The following is a 23436-nucleotide window of genomic DNA, read 5'->3' on the forward strand; positions in this document are numbered from 1 at the left end:
TTTAGTGGTAAAATATCCCTGGGTTCAATTCCAGTACCAAAATTCAAACCAAAAAAGTCACTTTATTTGTCTATTTGGTCCTGGGGATTGAACCCAGAGGTGCTATGCCACTAAGTACATCGCCAGTCCTTTTTTATTGTCCTACCTCAGCCTCCTGAGTTGCTGGGATTACAGGTGTGTGCCACCACACCTGGTTTTAAAAAAGTGACTTTCATGTTAAGATATCGTGACAATAAATCAAAATCTAAAGTGCAAGACAGCGGGTTGAGGCTTCCTGAACTTGTGGATTGGCTGTTTCTCCTGGTGAGGCCGGGAATTGTCTGAATGGAGATAGAAGCTGCCAGTTCTGTCCTCCTGCTGACCCTGAGACCAGCTCCCTCGGGCTGAGTCTACTTTGGCTACTCTTCCAAGTTTAACCCAGAAATTCTTAAAGAAGCACATGCATCTATTTGGGGCACCTGGGCCAGGAGCAAACCTTCCTCATTCAGGGAATTTGAGAAGGGAGGAAAGAATGAGGGGCCAGACCAGCTGAGGAGACGGTTGGCCTAAACTATCCACCTAGGATGGATCCTGGCTGCTGACCGAGCTTCTGGGGCATTCGTCATGAACAGGACTGTGCATTTCAAAATGACACCAGTGTTTTTGGGACTATGTGCATCCCTTCAAAACCCTTGGGTTTCCCTACTCTGTTTATTCCAAATGGGGGCAGGGACAGAGCTGCAGCTGGCAGACAGAGCTGTGCCTGTGGTGGCTTTCTTAGCAACACCTGGAACTAACAAGGGGCAGCAGGTTTACAGTTTTTTCAAACAGGATGTTCCTGTGAAGCAGAGACCAGGAGAAGGCAGGCAACTGGCAATTTCCTTCTCCTCCTTGGGGAGAGCGACGGAGGGGACACACCCCACCCTCTAGAGAGGTGAGCAAATGCTGGGTGCAGTGGCACAGGCCTGTAACAGGGACGGAGCTCAGTGTGCCTCAGAGTACCTGGGGGTTCCAACCCCAATACCTGGCCCGGACAGGCAAGCAGACAAACATCTCTGTGTCCCAGGAACACAAGAGTTGACTGAAGATGTCCAACCATCTCCAAGGTATGTGTGAGCTCTCTAGCAACTTCATGTGTAACCCTCCCCCTCTAAGGACCGTACAGGTGAAATAACTAAGCCTGCTGCTTAACTGGTTCAAGAGTGACAGAATTGATTTAAGCAGAACTTCTGCCCTGACTGCACATGCTGATGGGATTGTGAATTTTTAAAGGAGGCCAACTAAAACTTATAGCCACATATTCATATCAAATTCAGCGGAGTAACTGGTGCAAAGCAGTTATCTGTCCCTTTTCACAAGGGATTCACATTTTAAAAAAAAGGAAAAAGAAAAGAAATTTTAAAAAAAAGTTGGGCGTGGTGGCACATACTTGTAATCCCAGCTACTCGGGAGACTAAGGGAGGAGGATGGCAAGTTTGAGGTCAGTCTGAGCAACTTAGCAAGACCCTGTCTCAAAATAAAAAACAAAAGTTGAGTGCCCCTGGGTTCATTCCCCAGTAGTGGGGGGCAGAAGGGGACAAGTACTGCCGCTCCCTGCACACCCTGACTACAGGCCTGCAGTGTACAGGTTGCCTGCACAAGTCAGAAGCCCTTCCCAGCACCCACTTGACATGACAACCCATGGTCAGTCCTTTCTCCTTTGGCCAACAGCAAGTCGCCAGCTATTGTGTCAACAGGTCTTTGGGAACAGGTAGCTCCAGCTCACCTGTCCTGAGGGCCTACATTGGTTCCAGGTGTCCTCTTTCAAAGAGGCAAGCAGAGCAGGAAACAGGCCAGACCCATACTCTTTTATGGTCTCAGCTAGCAGGCAGTTTGGATCTGAGAGGCAGCTGCTCTGCTAGGGGAAAGAGACGACTTTGTCCTAGACTCTGGGACATTATTTCCTTCAGGACCTAGATGATTCTTCCCCCGGGAAAAATGATGATGTCAAAAACAATTTTTAAGAAAAGCTTTAGGGCTGGGGTGTTTCAGTGGTAAATAACTTGCCTAGCATGGCAAGTGTGAAGCCCTGGATTCCACCCCCAGCACCCCACTCCCAACCCACAAGCTTTACATTTCTAAATTATGAGGTTGGATGACATGTTGATATGAAAGGAAAGGATGCTGACAAAACTCACAGTGTGACTTCACTGGAAGGCCCAGAGGTTGGGGGCAGGAAGGCCAGGATTCAGGCCACCCTGAGTACTGCTCTATGAATCAGTAGAGTGGATTATCATCTACACCCTAAAAAAAGGTGAGTTGAATACAGACACACACAAGTGGGAGGCCTAGCAAAGGCCTGTGGGCTTCCTGACATCGAGAGCAGTTCCAAGCTCTTGTGTGCATCCTTAGACACTTAATTGCCTTCATTCAGCCACTGTAGGTACTGCATGCCAAATCAAAAAATCCTCCTCCTCTTATGAAATGTGAGCTTGATAATTACTGTCATTTAGAAGATAAAGCAGCTCCCATCCACCTTCCAAGACCTCCAAGTGCTGGGTCTCAGCCAGCAGCAGCTAGGGATGCGGTGCTGCCCTGTGTCAGCCCTGGAGCAGAGGACCGCCCCTTGAAAATATTTTCTTTTCATTTTTAGTGCTGGAGATGGAACCCGGGGCCTCCTGCGCTAGGGAGGCGCTCTACCCTAGTCCCCTATTTTGCGCCTCTGAACAAACCCCTGTAGATGTTTCACTAGTTCAACTCTGGAGAAGTAAATCATATCTTCAAAGCATTTCTTCTTTAACTTAATGCTCTCCTTTCCCCTGCACTCTTGACCCAAACCCCGAATTCAAAGGTAAAGATGAGAGAAAGCACTTCGACCAACTGATCTTCAAAAATGAGTCAGGAGCTTGCAGGCATGCACAGGGGACCAGGCACCTCCCCGAGGAGATGGGGGGTTGTGGCAATGGACAAGTTGGAAAGCCCTCTATCCAGGTGGCTTTTCTTCCATTAAAGGAACACAGCAAATTGGTATGGAAAAATTTCTGAAACTTACTGAACAAATACTTCCTTCTCGGTGGCTGGGGAGGGGATCAGATATCATAAAGATCAGGGAAAACCAATGGAGTAGAAGAAAGAGAACAAGAGTAGGAAGGAAGGGGGAAGAAATATGAAATGAATTTAACAAAATCAGGTTTTATTCATAAATAAAGTTACCAAAGGGAATGTCAACTTTGTGTATATGGACAAGAAAGCACGTGTCATAGAGCAGAGAAAGGAGACTGGGGGAAGGAGGAGGAAAAGGAAGAGGATGAGGATTAAAATGAAATGATTTGCATGTATGATTTTTGTCAAAATGAACCCAAATACTAAGTTGAATTATAATGCTCTCATAAAAAGTGTTTTCTATCTCCCCAAAACAAAAACTTCCTCTTTCTTAAACTTGCGTGGCAGGAGCCAGCAGGTTTGGGGTTCGCATTCTGGGTGAGCACAGGCTGCTTAGCTGGCTTTATCTGGGAAGATGGAGGTGTCGATAGGTGCCCACAGGCCAGATGCAGGGACTGAATGCAGCCACGTACTGCAGTGCCGAGCTAAGAACAGACAGCACTCCACATCCTCTCCCACTCCTTTCTTCCCCTTGGGCCAGCAAGGAGAGACTAAAAAGAAACATGTTCCCCTGAAAAGGCTTTGAGTTCAAAGGGTCAGTGGTCACAGTTAACTAATGGCAGGACCAAGTTGAGAACTCCGGCTGCCCCCCCAACTCTACATTCTGGAATCACCTTCACTTCACCTTTAAAAAAAACTTGTCTTCTTAGAAAAAACAGTCAATGAACTTCATTCATTACACGAGTGGCAGGTTTACCTTTCCTTTAATGTCTGCTGGGGATGAAGTAGGTAGAAAAAGGGAAAAGGTGCTATTCCTGCTGCTTCTGCTTCTGTAAAGGACACCTTGACGATTATAAAACCCAGTTCAGGGTCTCCACTGACTAAAGAATGAAAATAAGCATCACTTGCAAATATGAGGACAAAAAGATCACTTAGGACCCAATAATTGACTCCCCAACACTCTGGATCTTTTTTTTGACAGGGTCTCAGGAAGTTGCTGGCCTCAAACTTGTGATCCTCCTGCTTCAGCCTCCTGAGGCGCTGGGATACAGGTTTGTGACTCCAAAATTCTTTAGTTTTTTAGAGAACACCTGGGATGGACATGAGGGGTCTGAGGTGTCATTAGGGACAACTGCTCTGAATAGGCCAAAGGTTATAAAATGCTTATAATAAACAGGATGTCAGGGGTTCAAGCACAGGGCATGAGGAAGGACTAAGTTTTCCAGTCTAGGCAAAAACATGACCAAAAGCTGATGCTACTGCAAAGACAGGGCATTTTTCCGGTGTGAAGCAGAATTGCCTACAGGAAAAAATAAGGTATGATAAAACACCCAAAATAACCCACATACAGCCCTTCCAGCTGGGTTCTGAGAGCATGAAGCCCCACACAAAATGAGATGAAGGACTCATTTGGGACCATTTTAAGTGCACAGAAGAAAAGTGAATTTATTATATGCAGTGGATGTGCCATGGTGCTAGATGCCTGTAATCCCAGTAGCTCGGGAGGCTGAGGCAGGCGAATTATGAGTTCAAAACCAGTCTTAGCAAAAAGTGAGGTGCTAAGCAACTCAGTGAGACCCTATCTCTAAATAAAATACAAAATAGGGCTGGGGATGTGGTTCAGTGGTCAAGTGCTCCTGAGTTCAATCCCTGGTACCTATTCCCCGCAACCCCCCCAAAGAAATTCTGGTTGAGAAGGACTTGCTGGTGAAAACCTAGAAGGGGGGGAAACTTAAAAATCTTACATATGGCAGAATTTCCTGTGGTCCAGCTATGAGTAGCCATTTTAGGGATCTTGGAAGTAAAACATTCCCTGCAATGGGTCCATCATAGGAACAGGCCGACAGAACACGTTTATCTCTTATCTGTCCCCTTTCCAACTTGTATCCAACCAAGAAAACTCTCTAATATAACTCTTGCATTTGATTTTTGTTTTAAAAATGGAACAGCTGAAATATCATACAGGTAACTATTCAATTAAGAAAGTTGGTAGGTGATGTTGGTGGTTCCCTCACCAAGAACCTGCTGTGGGACCTTAGGCCAGTCAGTCACTCCTGACTCCTCGCTGCTTGTACAACTCTCTATAAAATCCATTTAACAAAATTTAACAAAATCAGGTTTTATTCATAAATAAAGTTATCAAAGGGAATGTCAGAAGGAAGGAGGCTAGAGCAGACAAACTCACCATCCTTTCTAAATTCTAAGGCCTTGACATGTCTGTGGCTCTCCTTGCCTCCCAGCAAACCAAACATTTCCAGCTAGCTCCTGCCAGTGGTTCTACCTTTAATGTCATTTTAATGTTAAATTAAAATGTCATTTTAATGTTTACTTTAATGCCATTATGTACCTGGTGACCATGTAACAGACCCACTATATCTATGGGGTCCACATCCATGGATCCAACCAACTGCAGACCAAAAATATTTAGGGAAAAAAAGGACATCTGTATCGAATGTATATAGACATTTTTTTCTTGCCATTATTCCCCTGAACAATGTAGTATAAATATTTACATAGCACCTACATTGTGTTTAGGTATTACAAATAACCTTGGCGGTACTGGGGACTGAACCCAGGGGTGCTCTATCACTGAGCTACATCCCTAGCCCTTTTTATATTTTTATTTTAAAACAGTTTTGCTAAGTTGCTGAGGCTGCCCAGGACCTTGTGATCCTCCTGCCTCGGCCTCCTCCTAAGTCACTGAGAGTACAGGTGTGCACCACCAGGCTCAGTGATACTATGACCGAGTACCAGAGGATTTCCGCAACCACAATGTGGGGAGTAGACGGGCATGACTATACGGCTTCCTAACAGTGAGCAGAGAAGACAGTGATAGCCACTAAAAAGTGCCCAGAGCCACAGAACACAACCTGTGGAGTCTCTCAAGTCTCTCTGAACCCTGAGATCGGGGGCATGAGGATGCTGTAACTCAGGTGAGCCTCTCCATCCTTCCTCCTCTCTTGCCACCCCCCCCCCAGAGAAAACCCCTCTCATTCTTTCTTCCTTTCTTTAAAAAAAAAAACCAAAAACAAACCAACAAGAACTCATCTACAGTCTGGCATTTGATACATCAAACAGCAGCCCCTCATCCCACCTCTGTCATCTCAGCTTCTCATTCCCCAGAGAAATTCACTTCCAATTCTTGTGGCTCTTTCTTTTGGCATCTGTCTTCATTTTTAAAATGCCATAGTTGCATTACTATTTCCTGCCTTTCAGATTTAGATATTATTTAAGGACTTCTTATTATGGAAGATGAAGCCTTGACTATACACCCTCAAGAATCTTCCCTTAAAGCAACTATTTCCCTAATCCTCAGCTTGAGAGCCAGAGTCCGGCCACTCGGCACAAGGACAGCTGAAACAGCAAGAGTACTTGACCGTGATTCTGGATTAGCCTGCTCTAGAAGTATGCATATACCGCAGCTGCATCCCCCCGAGAGTATTTCAAAATTATCCTCTCTACGAAGATGCTGGTAACATTTCAAAAGAATCTATAGTGATGAATAGCCAGATTTTAATGGACCAAACCTTAGCAATAGGGATTTGGATAATAAAGATGGCCACCAAATTCAGAGTGTTCAGAGTTCTCTATATCCCACGTTCTCTCTCTACCACCATCTTCAACAACTCTCTTCTTGGCCAGCCTCAAACCCTCTTGCCTCATGATCCCCAACTGCAGGGATCTGGAATTCAGCCTAAGCTGGGGAGCAATTGACTCAGCTCATCTACAGAGCTAAGTGTTGGGAGCACAAGTCTACTGGGCACCCCCTAGACATGCCAGTTGTCCATTTACCAAAGGACAACAGAGGCAACCGGCTCCGGGGCTTTTGGGCTCTGTCTCCCAAGTTTCCCAGCTCTGAAGGGGGTGGGGGGGACGCAAGGCAATTCTTCGCAAATATCAAAAACTCCCCTGTCACAGAATGCTAGCTTCTTTTTTGTTTTATCTTCTTTACATTATTCAGCTTATAAATAGGTACTAAATAACCCGGACAGTGAAATGCCCTCCTGTAATCACACAAAATAGATCTTTGCTCCCTAGGTGTTTGTGCTCAGTTGGACCCACCATTATAACCAAGGCCCCCAGCGAGTGGAGAGACCTGTGAAGGGACGACTGGGGCAGAGGGAGAAAGGAGTTGGGGGGACAAGAAGCCTGAGCGGCCCCAGGGTCATGGTGAGCGCCAGTGCTGGCAGGGGGCTCCAATCCCAACCACAGACGGACAGAAAACAGCTAAAGATCACCACATGAACCCACAGAGAAGCCCTCAAAACCATCCACTCTAAACAAACCTGAGGATCACACTAAAGCAAATACATAAATTCTAAAAACTTAGGATTGTGATTCACTATATCCGGGGTTCAGATTCTCCATTCATTGAACACCCACAGAGTGAAGTTTCACCAGCTTATAGAGACTCAACGACAAATGACCTGCTTACAATCTGGCCCTCAGAGGAAACAGTGCTGGCCATTGGCCACAAAGCGCCTGGGCTGGACATTTTCTTTTAGGAATGCAACTTGTTTTTCTATCCTGAGAAGTGAGGGGGACAAGCTGGCTTAGGACTGACCATAAGAGTTGGAAAGGCGTGAGCACACTCACTTCGTGAGTGCCCCAGTCCATTCAACCCCTTCATTAGGGAGCAGAGTGGAGAGCCCCTTCCTCTAGGTTTATTCCCTGTGTTAGTTTGTTTGCCATTGCTAAAATGGAATACCTGAGGCTGTCTACTTTATAAAGAAAAGAGGTTTATTTAGCTTACAGTTCTGGAGGATCAAGAGCACAGCACCAGAAGCAGCTTGGCTCTGGTGAGGGCAACACTGCAGGTGGCATTTCAAAAATGGAGGGAGTGGGCTGGGGTTGTAGCTCAGTGGTACAGCCCTTTCCTAGCACATGTGAGGCACTCACTGGTTTTGATCCTGAGCAGCACATAAATATAAATAAATAAAATAAAGGCATTGTGTCCATCTACAACTAATATATATATATATAAAATAAAAATAAAGGTGGGAGCATATGCCAGAGATCTCACGGCAAAAGGAGAAGGTGGAGAGTCTGGGGAGGGGTCAGACTTACTGTTTTATACAAACTATCAGGGGTCCTACAGAAACCAAATTACTGTCAGTGCGCACGATGACCTAAATACCTCCCATCAGGTTTCACTGTTCCCTAACATGGCCACACTGGGGACTGGGCTTCCAATATGTGAGCTCTCAAGGGACATGCTCACACCATATCCAACCACAGCACTCCCCCAGTAGGACATCAAGGAATGCTGATACTCTTGTGCATCCACATATTGTCCACAATATCCTGTTTTCCTCCTAGTCCCAAGGAATCTCCTGAAACAAAATAACCTCTGGCTCCAGTGGCAGAAACACAAAAGGTCTATTCCTGGTTTCTCGAGTTACAACTCTAAAGTTTTCCCATTCACGGGCTGTTCTCTTGGAAAATGATCATGATTCTGGTCCGTCATAAGTTGGAGCAGGTCTTATCATTATTTATACCCTTTCTTTGATAAATGAGTTCCAAGCTCTAAACATCTGTCTTCCAATTATTAAGTCTCAGGACACAACAAGACTCGGGAAGCTGTAGACTACACAGCAGATAAAGCAGTCGCTCATTTCCTTGGCTCTAGGCTTCAGACTTATTTACTATTTAGGGATAGAAAGTCTGGCCACAGGGAACTCTGAAAGAATGGGAACCTGGCATATAAGCCCCCCCCCCTTTCCTAGGGTGTGGTTCATAAAGACAGGGCTCTTCCTGGGGAAGGGAGGTCCCATTATAAATAGGTCCTTGTTTGTAAACAAATGGAAATGAGGGCAGTTGACCATAGACAGGGGGACCTATGTGCAAGGCACTTCATTAAACAGAGCTCCTTCTCCAGTGAGTTTCCAAACATCTGGAAGCAGCAGGGCTGTTTCTAAACTTTTTTTTTTTCCCCCCAGGCATTCTGTGCTCTGTGGATCCCCTGTGGATTAAAGGACAAAACCAGGAGGGATTCTGGCTTCCATCATTCCTTTCCCTCTCACCCTCTCCCGATTCCATAAATCACTTCTGGCAGGTAGCTGGGAAGCAGCTGCAAAGGACAGTTTTGCTCTGGAGCACAGGAAGCCACCTTTTAACCCGCCTGCTGTTGTTTGTCTCCCGAAACGTGACAAAAGAACAGATGTAAGCAACATGCCAACTGTTGAGAGGATCTGCTCGGAGCACTGGAGGAAGCCTGTTCAGAGCCACATCACACCAGTCGCTCCAAGGAAGGACAAGGGAGTTCATTTCCTGAAACCCCCACGCACGCTCTGTTCACATCAGGCTGGGATGCACAACGCTCAGGCAACTCACCGCCCACATCCCTGCTTCTGCCTCTGCCCCTCTGGCTCCCTAGCTGTGAAGCCCCTTCCAGAACCCTGCTCAGATGCCACGGGAGGTTTATCTCCCAGTGAGGTCTTTTCTGAGCCCACACCAACCCTTCATCTCTAGACCAGACTGCTGTCCACAGCCTGCAGCTTCCAGGCCTCCTGGGGGTCTAGCCCCTCTCTGCAAACTACCCTGTTAACCTCCTGTCTCGTTGGAACCTTGGGTTATACACCACTGTGGCCCCCAAGCAGTGTCTTTTATATCTCCAGCTGCAAACTTTGAGTGCCCTGGGAAACAAGTTCAATAGGTTGCACCCAATATTTAAAAATATGGAATAAAAATCAGCTTACAAAATATAGTCTTGGGAGAACTGGGTAACAATGAAGTAGACATGAGATAAAATTATGAAATTCCTATTAACTTTCTTAAGAGATCGTAATGGTGTTGTGGTTGTACAGGGAAATGCCTTATTGTTTTTAAAAAACATATCTTCATTGGTCTTTTTTGGGGTCAGTTTTAGGTTTACAAAATTGAGTGGAAAGTATAGCAAAAAAAATTGTGCACGTGGGCTCACATGCACACATATGTAATTACACATATTGGGACAAATCAAGCCAATGTGCCAGAATTTACAATTGCTAAATCCAGGTAGAGGGCACAAAGGTATTCATTATGTTATTCTTCAAATTTTTCTCAGTTTAAAATAAGTTTCATAATTTAAAAAAAAAAAAAAAAGAAAGAAAGAAAAAAAAATTGGAATGCAGAGCATGAAGCGTGATTTGCTTTTAGGTATCCATTGAAGAGTGTGTCCTGGGTCACGCATTTTTTTATTGTGGGTCAAGGCCCTGAGTTTGAAAATGCTGCCCTAAAGCAATTTGCTTTCCTAAGCTCACAGTAGGTAGGCAATGAATTACTTGTTAATTAACTGCTAGAAGCCCAGGATTTAAATGAAGATGCAAGCTGAGAAATCAAATCTCCAGTTACATCTCATTAAGTCAAACTGTGTCACAACATGGAAGCCCCTTCCTCCCCAGCACACTGTCCTCAGCTCAGCCTCCAGGCCTTTCTTATCAGATGCTGAATTACTCAATGAAAAGGGGGACTTCAGGCTTTTCCTCTCCAGGGAGGGTGTTAACAGAAGATTCCAAGCAGGGGCCCAACTGTCTTGGTTTGCCTGGACTGAGGTGTTCCACAGGACTAAGACTCTGGGTGCTAAGACCAGGACTGTCCTAGCAAACCAAAGCAGACGGTCACTCTAGATTTCTTTTTTCTTTTTAATATTTATTTTTTAGTTTTAGGTGGACACCATATCTTTATTTTACATTTATGTGGTGCCTCATGCATGGTAGGCGAGCACTCTACCACTGAGCTACAATCCCAGCCCATCACTCTAGATTTCAAAGAAGCCTTAAGGACTCTGGATCTGGGAGAGTTGTCACTGCAGTGCTGTGTAGCAGAGTACAGCCACACAGGAGCGAGGGGCGAACCCAGTGCTCAGGAAACTGATACAAGATAGAGATACCTGACGGCACCCACCCAAAAACAGTTGATGCCTCACTGTAAGGTGTCTCTGGCAATGACAGAGAACCTTTTTGTTCTTAGTCATCACCTAATGTGGACAGAAAAGGGCAAAGGAAGCTTACTGTGAAAACGTCATCATCACCAAGCTCGGCCTCATTATGAATAGTGGAAGATGATGTTGTCGAGCCTAAAAGAGAAAAAGGTAATAAAAATGTGTCTCCAAAGAGTATAAACTAAATTCAATCACTTAAAACTTAAAAATTGCACTTTAATAAAACCACATTTCATCCTTTTCCCTTCATTTTTTTTTTAGTGTTCTTTTTAGGTATACATGATAGCAGAGTTTGACATATTATGAATACATGCAGCATGACTTCCCATTCTTGGGGTTGTCCATGATGTGGAGTTGCACCTGTTATCCATTCAGAAATGAACATAGGAAAGTTAGGCGTGACTCATTCCAGTGTCTTTCCTATTTCCCCCCCCCCCCCCTTCATTCCCCTTTGTCTAATCCAGTGAACTTCTAGTTCCCCCTTATTGAGTGTTAGCACTCGCATATCAGAGAGAACATTCAGACTTTGGTTTTTTAGGATTGCCTTTGAAGACTTCAGATAATTTACTGGCAAATGCCATAATTTCATTCTTCTTTATGGCTGAGCAATATTCCATTTTGCATGTATACATTTTCTTTGTCCATTCATCTGTTGAAGGGCATCTAGGTTAGCTCCATATTTTAGCTATTGTGAATTGAGCTGCTATAAATATTGATGTGGCTGTGTCACTATAGTATGCTCCATCCTTTTTGTTTATGAATCACTAACAGAAACCAATTACTGGGGAATTAGTGCCTCTTTTTTTTTTTTTTTTGTTATACTGGGGATTGAACCCAAGGGTGCTTTACCACTGAGCTATAACCACAGTCTTTTTATTTTCTATTTTGAGACAGGATCTAGTTGAGGCTGGTCTCAAACTTACAATCCTTCTACCTCAGACTCCCAAGTCATTGGGATTATAGGTATGCATCACTGCGCCTAGCTGAATTAAATGCTTTTAACTTATTCTTTAACTACTTCTTGCCCGATGCTCCCTACATTAACTTTGTGAACTGTTCTCAGTTAATCTCTCAAACTTCTACACTGGCTGCTAAAGAACAGATGCATAAAGAAGCACTATGGAGGGGAAAGGAGAACCTGACTACTTCTCTGAGGGGCATTCAGTAAGTCCAGCCTCTGTAGGGACCTCAAGGTCCCAGTTGTGGAGGGAGGAAAGCACTGAACTAGGACTCCCTGCAAGTCAGACCTGCCACAATCTTACTGTGGAGACAGGATTTCGCTTTGGTAAGTCTTTTCATCCACCACTGAGGAAGATCTGATTAAACAGCTTGAATGTTTGCACTTCCAGTTCCAAATTCAGATACTGTCCTCTAAATCCCAACTGTGGGAGCCATGTTCTTAGAAGATATCCAGGCAATGGGCAGGTGAGTTTCCTTTGCTTTTGCAGGTCAAAATTAAGGCTTCTGTCAGAAACCCCAGCTTATTCCATCACAGAATGACTTAGTTTTTAAAGTTCTAGTTTACGAGAGAACAGCTAGGTAGTGTGTGCACACACAAAAAATTCCAGTGTGAGAATCAAATCCTGTATGTAACTTCAGTGATTAAAGTCCATGGATACAACGCAAACTTCTATCAATAATACAGAGGTTGATTCTCTACAAACATTGAAAAGCTATATTTAATATCAACATCTAAAATATCTGCCACTTAACATTGTAAACCCTGGTTTTTAATCTCTTTTTGGCCAACTCATGGTTTTCATTAATTGATTCATGTTGTAGCTAGAATTGTCTTAGCTGTTAAATGTTAAATGATTTCCAAGACTTGCATTTTTTCTCCCTCATTCACAATCAATACTTCAGAACAGTTCCATTTCTTAAGCAAGCAATATATATATTCTTTTGTGATTCAATTCCCCCAGTTCTAAATCTGGTATTAACATGTTGCTTGATACTTCTTCAGAGGGCTCTGGCTGTAGCACCTTTAACTGTCTGATTAGATAATTGAATCTGAAACACAGAAATTTGTCCATCTGCACCTGGGGACTGTAACCATGGTCATCATGAGAGTTGATGGCCCAAGGCTCTTCCAGGCCAGAATCAGATGTAACAATGCCTACACCATTTACTTTTTCTTTTTTTTAAACGAAGTCCATCATTCTCTCTTTTTAAAAAATATATTTTTAGTTGTCAATGGACCTTTATTTATTTCTTTATATGTGATGCTGAGAATTGAGCCCAGTGCCTCACACATGCTAGGCAAGCACTCTACCAATGAGCTACAACCCTAACCCTGCCTACATACACCATCTACAAAGAACGGCCTACACCAAACCAAGGACCTGGGGAGTGACAGATCCCTTTCCTTTTCAGTGGCCACTGTTCACTCCAGGCTTTGATTTTGGAATAGTGGACAGACCTGGTGTAAGCTGGGTCCACCAGAATGCATTCTCTACTTCTGAGCCAAGACAGACCAGACTAAAGTCTTTTTAATAGTCAGGACAAGGAGGAAAAAAAACAGTAAAAAATCCATTCACATGGACATCTGGAGTGCCTGCTTCCAGCTTCAGAGCACAGTCCAAAAACCAATCAGGATCACTCCCTTCTCTGAAATCTATCTCCTTTCCTCTGCATTGTCACTTTAATTAGTCTCCTTGGAAGCTCTGAAAGTTTTGGCATCAACTGGCCCCCAAACCCTCCTGCAAAGAAACTATAAATATACGATGGCAGGCCACTGGAATGAAAAAGAATCTGGAAACTTTCCACAGACCCACTAAAGGCCCAGTGACAAGTTTGATACCTTCTATGAGGTCTTCAATTGCTTTCCTCACTCCCCTGTCAAAGGCTCGAGCGTCAGCAGGGCTTTGGAAGGTAAGTCCAAACTTCCTATTATCGACCTTCCAATGATGAAACGTTGGATTGGCTTTGGTGTAGACCAAGTCCTTTCTTACATAGCATTCCAGCACCACCTGAAGGATGGAAACACACAGGCTGGTTACTCATGGAGCAGCCACGATGGTGTCTGGCTACAGAAGTCTAACAGGGGAACCATTACAGTGCTAACCCAGACCTTCCACCTGTGCCTCCACCGGGCGCCTTTCTATCAGGGAGGACACTTTGTTGCTTACTGACCACCTCATCATTGCTGCCCCTGGCCCTTGGCTCTTGTGAGCTTTCCTGTCCTGGCTGTCCTTTTACCACGTTCCTCTCCATCTCACAGATTCTTCTCCCCGTCCTCACTGTGGAGCACCAGTGAGACCCAGGTCTTTGATCGGCCCCATGTTGTGGCCTTTGTACTAATGGCTCTCAGCTTTCCCTCCTCTGACTTATTCGGTGGCTCCCACGACTCTTAAATCCAACAAGCTGAAAATCAGTCATTCTGAAATTTCTGCCACTGGTTTCCTCCTAAGTGCCTACATCTGGCAATGCCAACCCTTCTCTGCTCACTCTCTCCAGCTCCGAATCTCTGTGGTCGGTCGCCTTTGCTGCTCTGCTTTCTCTCTTCCCCGATACGATTGATCACCAAGTCCATTTCATGTCTCCGGTATCTTTTCTATCAACCCCATTTCAGCTGCTGCCATCCTGATCTGGGACTGTTAACGTTACATCTAGATTACTAGAACAATCTCCACATTTCTAACCATCTAGTTTCAGAACTGGCTTTTGCTGAGCTACAACCTTGACTGATCTTTTCCTCTCTAGATCAAGTCCCTCCATCTTTTTATCTCTAAGGCGGAAATAACACCAAAGTTATCAAGGAGACAAGAACATGCTCTGAAAACACTGAATAAATGAGAAACTTAACAGGGCCGCACTCATTCCTCAGGGCACATCACACGAGGCTGTAGTCTGTACTCATCCTTGTTGCCTTCACCCTTGGGCATCTGACTTCACATCATTCTAATAGCCTCACTTGCATTGATCTTGTTCCCCCTAAATATAAATATTTCAAGATGTATCATAAAGTAACACCCTGTGTCTAGAATGGTGTTATAAAGAAACTAGTATTGTATTTTTAATATTGTATTTTATAGAAAACAAGCAGGACTGCAATCATGTGACTATAAACTTCATTCTTTATTCAGGATAAAACCAAACTATTCACAATATCTATTCCTTCACTATAAACATCATAATGATTTTGCTGAGTTTTAATAGCCTTGATCTTGTTCTGGCAAAGCTCTGCAATTAACACAATGTGATCTTGTTAATTTAGACTAAATGAATGGCAAAAGTACAAGCCTGTTCGAATTAGTATAAATTTAAATAAGCAATGTGTTCAAATGAGTAGAAATTCAAGAATACCTCAAAGCAAAAAGAAATTAAATGCTGCCTCATAAACATTCCTGAAGTTGGTAAAGAAATAAAAATAATATTCAAGTTGGCACACATTAGCGGCCCAAAGCAGTTAACTTTACAACAATGTATTGAAAGAAGACAACAGTCCACTCACCCGATTCTATTTATGATTAAACTGCTAATTATGGCCATTTCCCCCTAAGAATAGTGCAATGATTAAATGTCAGCCCAGCCCCATTCCAAATTGGGGAAATCCAAATAACCAAGGCTTTAACTAACAAATGTTATCTATTTTAGAATTTAATAGTCTCAATTGAAAGTCTCAAAATAAACTTTTTGTAAAAACACAGACTCTTTTTCCATATTTTTAGGGTGAAAAAATTAGTCTCTAGTTGACACTAACTTTAAAAATTATTCCCAATGCATATTTTCTTAGAAAATTTTAAGTAAAACAAGGTTTGTCCACTTAAATTAGGTGATAGAGAAATTAGATACTATCTTATGATGTCCTCTTAAGCAAATTAATATCTTTATGTAGCTAAGTTTTACAGCAAAAACGAAAAAAGTTCAGATGCATTCATCTTTACAACAGATATTCTTGTTGGAGTTTTAAAAAAAAACAGACACAGGAAATAGATGTTGTAAAGAGTTAAAAGTGATTTAGATGAACACAGGAACCTCCTGCTTGCTTTTCTCCTGCCTCACCTTCAGGCCTCTCCATTTCTAGTGTCACCCCATTGTCATTATGGTGAGTAACACCTAGTTCCCTTGCTGTCTTCTTCAGATATACACAGCAGTTTGTGTGTGTGTTTAAATGCAGCCACACCTATAAACTGTCCACAACTTGCTTTTTATTTTCCTTAAAACTTTAGGGACTGGGCTGTTGCTCAGTAGTAGCGTATGTGCTTATTAGCATGTTCAAGGCCCTAGGTTCAATCACCAGCACCAAAAAAACCCAACAACACAACGTCTTAAGAGATATAGGAAGGTAATAATGGTTCTCTCCAATGGCTGTGTGGTATTTCCTCAGTGTGGATGTATTACATTTTTTCATGAACATTTAGGTAATTTGCAACTGGTCACTTTTATAGACAAACACCACAACCTACATCCTTATACATTAAAGGTTTTCAGAGTTTAGTCTGCAGGTCCTTTGGAGCCTCCCCCATCTGCAGACCCTTTCCAAGATGGGAAAACTCTTTTTATCATCGTAAGACACTTTTGCCTTTTTCACTGTGTTGACATTTCTGCTTGTGGTGGGTGTCATTGCTGGGCAGTTGCATGAATCAAGATAGCATGGTAGCACCACCCAACTGTATCAAAGCCATTAGATTCCTTCTTCATCATCATATGGTCTAAGTAAGAAATGATAGTTTTGCTCAAGAATGTCCTTAACGAAGCAGCAAAAGTTATTTCACTACATCTTAACCTTTGCATACACATGCACTTTATTTTATGTGATGAAATGGGAAGAACACACAATTGGATTCTTTCATCAGCTTCTGCATTCCACCTGCTACAATGTGCTGCTTTGGTTGAAGAATATGAAGAAAACCTGGCTTTGCACATATGCACAGTTGGAAAAGGAAAGAGTATTTATAATTGCCTTTTCTCTTCTGCTTATGGATGACTGAGTCAAGTACTTATGTGACTGGTTTGGTTGAGAGTTGAACTAACTGCTTATTTCTTGGACTTCTGTTTTTATTCAAAGAATGACAGACCAATCGTGGTTAATCATACTTGGGAATCTGGCAGACATTTTCTTGAAAATGAACAAAGTGAGCTTGTCACTTCAAGGAAAACAACTCGAGGTATTTGTTGCCAATAATAAAATTTGAACTTCTAAGTGAAAATCATAATTTTGGACAGCTTCCCAATCTTAAATAGTGTTCTAATAAGATCATTGGTGATATTAAGAAATGTAATTTTTTGATATTGTAGGATAAAATGTGTCAACAATTGGAAGATCTGCTGAACTCAGTAAACCATTATTTTCCAGATGACTAATGCATCATGTTACCAAATCAGACATGAGTGAAAAATCCAGAGCAAAAGATACACCAGGGATTGAACTCTGGGGTGCTTAACCACTGATTCACATCCCTAGGAGTTTTTTAAACATTTTATTTTGAGACAGGGTCTCTCCAAGTTGCTGAGGCTGGCTTTGAACTTGCAATCCTCCTGCTTTAGCCACTTGAGCCATGGGGATTACAGGTATGCGCCACCATGCCCAGTAAAACCAAAGGATTTTAATATAAGAGAATAAAAAATTCCTATCAATGGTTCCAGATTCCACATTTAAGAAACTGCAATAGGTTGAGTTTTGATGTAGTATCAAAGAAGAATATATATAATTATCTGACAGGGCTCTTTAAATATGACTCCCTTTTCTAGCATATGTTATCATATAGCCAAAATGACATATTAGAACAGATTAAAAAGCAGGAGTAGATATGAGAATTCGGCTCTTGTCTACTCAGCCAGATACTAGTGAAGTGCTAGGTTAAAAAGTTATGTAGGTTTAAAATTAAAATCTCAATCAGGTGTGTTGGCACATGCCCAACAGGCTAAGACAGAAGGATCTCAAGTACAAGGCCAGCCATAGCAACTTAGCAAGATCATGTCTCAAAAAATAAAAAGGGCTAGGGGTATAGCTCAGTGGTAAAGTTCAATCCCGAGTACGCATGTATGTACGTATAAATAAAAAAAATAAAATCCCGCCAAATTGTCTTTCAAAGAGCTTTGCTGGCTCAAATTCCCCCACAACATTTTGTGAGAATATTCACCAACTTATACATGGGCAGTCACTGGAGGGATCAACCAACTCTATATTTTGTGATTTGTCTTTATAAAGTGGTTTCTCATGGGATTAAGGAGTAAACTCCTCTAATTCATCTAAAGTAATACTCAACTCAAAAAGTCCTAACTCACATAAAATTTCTCAGGAAAATTTTCTTGTCCTCAGCTTATAAAAATGATCCGAAATACTATTTGGGACTGGGCCTCTGGAACACACCTGTTTCCCACAGAAATAATGACAGTTAAACTCACAAGCCCCAATATGTAACTAAAACCAACAACCACAAAACCCCTTCACAATACACTGAGACCTAAAACTGGACAACATTGGAGTGTCCATCCACAACACTGTTTCAGTCAGAAAGAGCACTTCATGCCTTGGCGGGCAAACTGGGAATTCTGATCCATCTACCCTCCATGTCCTAATAATGGCCTCCACTCTCTCTCACCATTCCATCTCTTAGTGCAGAGCTCCCTGCGGGCCTCTGTCCACCAGTGGGCAGAAACGCTGCTCTGCAGAAGTGCAGAAGGCCAAGGGAGGGGTCACTGAGTCTCTGAAGGGGTGTGTGTGTGTGTGTGTGTGTGTGTGTGTGGTGAGTATGTGTGTGTATGTGTGTACGCACTGTGGGAACAGGAATCCATACCCCTCATGGGGAGGGCTGGAGAGGTGAGAGTGCAACCAAGTACACAGGTGTGTGTCAGTGGATAGCTGGAGCCTAGAAGTTAGTCATACACTAAAGAAGAGGGATGGGGAGACATGGTGGCAGAGGGAATGCCACCTGCATTTAGGACAGCACGACGTGCAACAGCAACAAACAGAAGCTGGTCCGCAAGTCCAGGGGGAACAGAGGACTGGAACTGCCCCATCGGGCTCTGACAAAGAAATGGTTCCAAGTGTTGGTTCAGACACTGAATGCACGTCTTCAACCAAGGAAGGGGACCACATCTTGAAGCACTGAGTCCCCCACTACTACAATATCTTCTTCCTTTGGAATGTTGCAAGAGTTTAATGATGCCGTGCATACTAAGAGCCTTGAAAAAATAATAAAACCTTGTAACTATAATGTACAAGTCACAGGTAAGATACAAGTTCAGGGGGCTGGGGTTGTGGCTCAGTGGTAGTCTGCTCGCCTAGCATGCGTGAGGCACTGGGTTTGATCCTCAGCACCACATAAAAATAAAATAAAGATATTGTGTCCACCTAAAACTAAAAAATAAATATTAAAAACAAGATACAAGTTCATAAATGTATTGTAAAATTAAGGGGCTGGGTTAGACAATCTAAATGGCCGTTTAGGTTGAAACAGTCTATGACAAACCATGAAATTCCATGAAAAAATATACCTAAATGTCATTAACCCTTCACACAAGTAGGTTCCCCCACCCCTACCCCAGGTGCTGGGGATCAAACCCAGGGCCTTGTGCATATTAAGCAAGAGCTCCAGCCACATCAGATAATTTGTTAACCCAGAACAACTAAAAACAAAAAGAAGGTGAGTGAAAATTTTTTCTATTAAAATTTTGTAGAAAAAAAATACCGACTAAAATAAACAAAGCAACAGATTATAAAATTATATTTGAAGTATGTCAAATGAAGATTAGATCTTTATTATACAAGAGAGCACAGATATCAAGGAGAAAAATAAGATCCCAATAGAAAAGTATGCAAAGGACATACATTAATAGATAATTCACAGTCACAACTGTTTGTAACAAAGAGAAAATTGTTTGAGCTCATTATGTACCATAAGCTACCACTGCTATTCTATCAAAGTGATAAGGATTTAAAATATATGACTTTCTATGTGTTAAAAGGAAATTTTCGTATGCTAGCAGTAGCCCCCTGCACACATAATTGACTTCTCCAAATTATCCCCCAAAAGTAATAAATATGGAAAATGCAGGTAGGTGTCTCTTCAGAGTAGGCAGAAAGGAAAGAACTTTAGTTTTCAACACTAAGGAGATGGCCAAGTAAATAAAAGAACATCACACTGATATCAGCAACGTGGAAAATTTATTTCCTTCCTTCTGTCCCTTCTTTTTCTTCAGACAAAAAGTGCTCTACTACTGAGCTACACACCTTCAGTCCCTCCAAAATTTCCTTTTTTTCTTTTTTCCCTTTTTGGTACTGGAAACTGAACCCAGAAGAATTCGACCTCTGTGCTAATTCCCAGTCTTTAAAAAAAAAAAAAATTATTTTGAGTCAAAGTCTCACTAAGATGCCCAGGTTTGCTTCGAACTTGTCATTGATCCTCCTGCCCCAGCCTCCTGAAGACACTGGCACTACAAGCATGCACCACTGCACCTGGTTCAGAAAATCTATTATGAGAATGCTTGGGCAAAGTAAATGAGACATATAACTGATCACAAAATATGATGAGAGTTTTGCAAAAATAAAAATCTGTGCAAGGGAAAAAACTACATCAATGGGCTGAAGGTGTGACTCTGGTTTGGTCTTGGTCATCGTGATGGGGTATCAAATACTGGATTGTGGTTCACAAAATGGGTCACCAACAATGTAGAATCATTCTAAATCCTAATATCTTCAGTCATAATGACTGTTGTAAGCATACAGTGGTACAACCTAGCCAAAAGATTAACATGGTACTCAGCAGATGGTAAATGCTAGATAAATGACAGTTTTATCACTTTTTGTTGGTCGTGTGATTATACTGCCTTTATTCCCCAAATTTCGTAAATAAGAATGTTTTCTTCATCTGACTATTATGTAGGGAACTTCCTACGTAAATACTTCTTAAAATTAGCTATATCCTCCCTTTCAATTTTCAGAAATGAATCAAGTGTGAAAATGGCATTTCTGTTAATCCATATGTAACATTTACAAATTGTTTTATCTACTGTGTGATTTTTTTTAAACTCTAAGAAGTGGTTGCAAAAGAAGATTAAATTTGTACATCTAACACATGAAACTCAACAGATGCCGCTATAAAGGGTCTCAAACGTAAGACCGACATATTCTTGCGCCGTCTGCATTCTCTGTGAAATCCTGTACAATCCTGCACATTCCGAATCATCTGTTGGTTTCTGAATATACACACCACGATCAGATACAGATAGGAGTAGTCTTCCATGTTTAGGGCCATTAACTGAAAATAGACTGGACATTCTATTTTTCCTTCCTGTTATAAATTGTATCATAACAGACCTGGTCATCCCAGCTCCTTCACCACCCTGCGCGTTAAGAACTACCAATCATCCATTCTTGGGAAGTAATCATCCCTCTCCCAAGTATTTATTTATAAGCATGCATAATTATTTACAGAAGTGTGATACCACTACTTTTCTGTTACTTCTTTTCCAAACAAGCTTTACTCATTACTTATGAAATAAAAGCTATGGTATCTTTTAGATAAACACTTGTTTAGAAGGAGCCAAATGTCAGAAGACATTTTCTCTGTGCCTTTGCATTCTTAAGTAATTTCTACTTTCCAAATGCAAGGGTAAGCTCCATGAATAAACTCTACATTTTGAAAACTCTGGCTTCAAGGTTCCGTATCATCTGAGTTACACAACATGGGTGTGTGGTCAAGAGCCTTTACTGCAAAGGGAGGGTTATGTTTTAAAATTTGACAGCAGCTCCAGAATTCTAACTTTTCAAGTTTTTTGCAAGAGTTTGAAGTCAGAGAAAAAAAATTAAAAAAAAAAAAAAAAAAGTTAAGTGAAGAGCGCTATGATGTCACGTAAAGAAATCAGTCATTGCTAATTTAACCCACAGTTGCATGTCTGCCATTACCAGTTTGTCTTTCTGTCGTTCACCATGGATGAGAAAGCCGCTTCGTCCATTGCCTTCAGGGTGCATGACCTTACAGACCCCGACGCGACTGATCCCGCCTCCTTCCTGTGGGAACCATCCCCCGCTGGAGTCATCTCTGGTCATAACCACAGCCTTGACACGCACAATATAGCTGTCACTAAAACGACAACAAGAAGAATGGGGCATGACAATGGTCTGGTAGCTGCAGAACATGTTTCACAATGCAAGATGACCACCAGCCAGCACTTCTCTGGACTTAAGAGAAAATCTGTGCCTGGTAATAATCTTGAGAGGCAACCCATCTCAAGATTTTTTAGCGAAAACACAAAACACATCAACTCAACATAGAAGTACCTTAAAAAAAGACACCTAAGTGATTAACAACTACTTGTGAGTCTCTGAAGAAGTATTCAAAGCATCTCATTCTCCAGTTTCAGGGCATAAATATTAAAAATAAGTGAGCCAATCTCTATATTTTGGTATCTATTTGTAAGTTGGAAAGACAAACTTAATAACTTAAGAGGATATTCACTGTAAACTTAGTTTATAATGAAAGGCAAGTCTTATTAACACTTTATGAAGCTAATTATTTTCTTATTTAGCACAAGAATAAGATAGTCCACTTCCAAATCACAAATTCTGCATGAAACATTTATATAGATGGGGAAATATTTTAATTCAAGATATCCTTTACACAATTGTAGGCTCTTATTTATGGTTTTATTTTTTTCCATTCTAGAACTTTGATTTTGCAATAAGTTCTTTTGCACATTTGCCAACAATCTTTTCTCCTTCAGAGACCAATCCCAGTTTCTTTTCATTCTTCATCACTTTTTGGGGAAATTTATTTGGATTTTCAGCAAGGCCATTAAATTCTCACTTGATGTTTTCTTTCCTTGGATAGAATTCATTTTTTATTCAATCATATATTCAGAGCTTATGTATGCCAGATGCTATGCTAGATTCTAGGAAACAAAGATGCAGAGTAACAGAGAACCCTCTTGTGCCTTGGGCCCCAGGGAAGGCTGTCCCCTATCTCAGAAGGAGCCTGGTCCCACCATCAGCAGGACAGAGACATCCCTCAGCTGCACATTCCTGCTCACCTCCTCACCCAAAGACAAGTCGCTTGGATTTCCATGACCCCACATGGCTCCACCTCCCTTGTGACCCAGCTGCCCTCCTCCACCAAGTTCATGGGCCTTAAATCCAATAACCTCTAACTTCCTCATCTTCTCCTCTGACCATTCCTTTGGTTTTTAAAAAATTGTATAAACTGTACCTACTGTACAAAATTTACCATTTTAAGTGTACATTTCTGTGGTATTAAGTACATTTGCACCCCCGGGCAACCCTCAACCACCACCCATCATCTCCAGAGCGCTTTCATTATCCCAAACCAAAACTTTGTATCTGTGAAAACACTTACTCCCCATTCTCTCCTCCCTCCACAGACAGCCCCCACCAACCATCATCTGTACTTTGTGTCCCTGTGAATTTGAGTACTCTAGGTATTTCATGAATATTCCTTTTGCTTTATTAACCTGAATGAAGTGAAAGGTCCTCTGTGGCTCGGTCTCCCAGG

At 42.2% G+C, this 23436-nt stretch overlaps 1 protein-coding gene and 1 long non-coding RNA gene across 6 annotated transcripts in view; one reads left to right on the forward strand and one right to left on the reverse strand.

Annotated features, from left to right (window-relative positions):
- Spred2 (sprouty related EVH1 domain containing 2) overlaps window positions 1-23436 on the reverse strand; it is a 122306-nt gene that overhangs the window by 9121 nt on the left and 89749 nt on the right. For all 4 annotated transcript variants that reach the window (XM_071601651.1, XM_071601650.1, XM_071601649.1 and 1 more), the window contains 3 exons: window positions 21834-22011; window positions 13782-13950; window positions 11052-11116 (listed from right to left, as the gene is read on the reverse strand). In XM_071601651.1, the coding sequence (XP_071457752.1) occupies window positions 11052-11116; window positions 13782-13950; window positions 21834-22011 (412 nt within the window). The remainder of the gene's footprint in view (window positions 1-11051; window positions 11117-13781; window positions 13951-21833; window positions 22012-23436) is intronic.
- LOC114091878 (uncharacterized) lies at window positions 794-6627 on the forward strand. 2 transcript variants are annotated; one of them, XR_011704352.1, is made up of 4 exons: window positions 794-913; window positions 2810-2985; window positions 4043-4112; window positions 5695-6627. It is a non-coding gene; the product is annotated as an uncharacterized lncRNA (long non-coding RNA). The 2 variants fall into 2 exon arrangements; XR_011704351.1 differs by lacking the exon at window positions 794-913 and having other exon boundaries at window positions 2590-2985.

Source organism: Marmota flaviventris, chromosome 14 (genome assembly GCF_047511675.1).
Source record: "Marmota flaviventris isolate mMarFla1 chromosome 14, mMarFla1.hap1, whole genome shotgun sequence".
Lineage (NCBI taxonomy): Eukaryota > Metazoa > Chordata > Mammalia > Rodentia > Sciuridae > Marmota > Marmota flaviventris.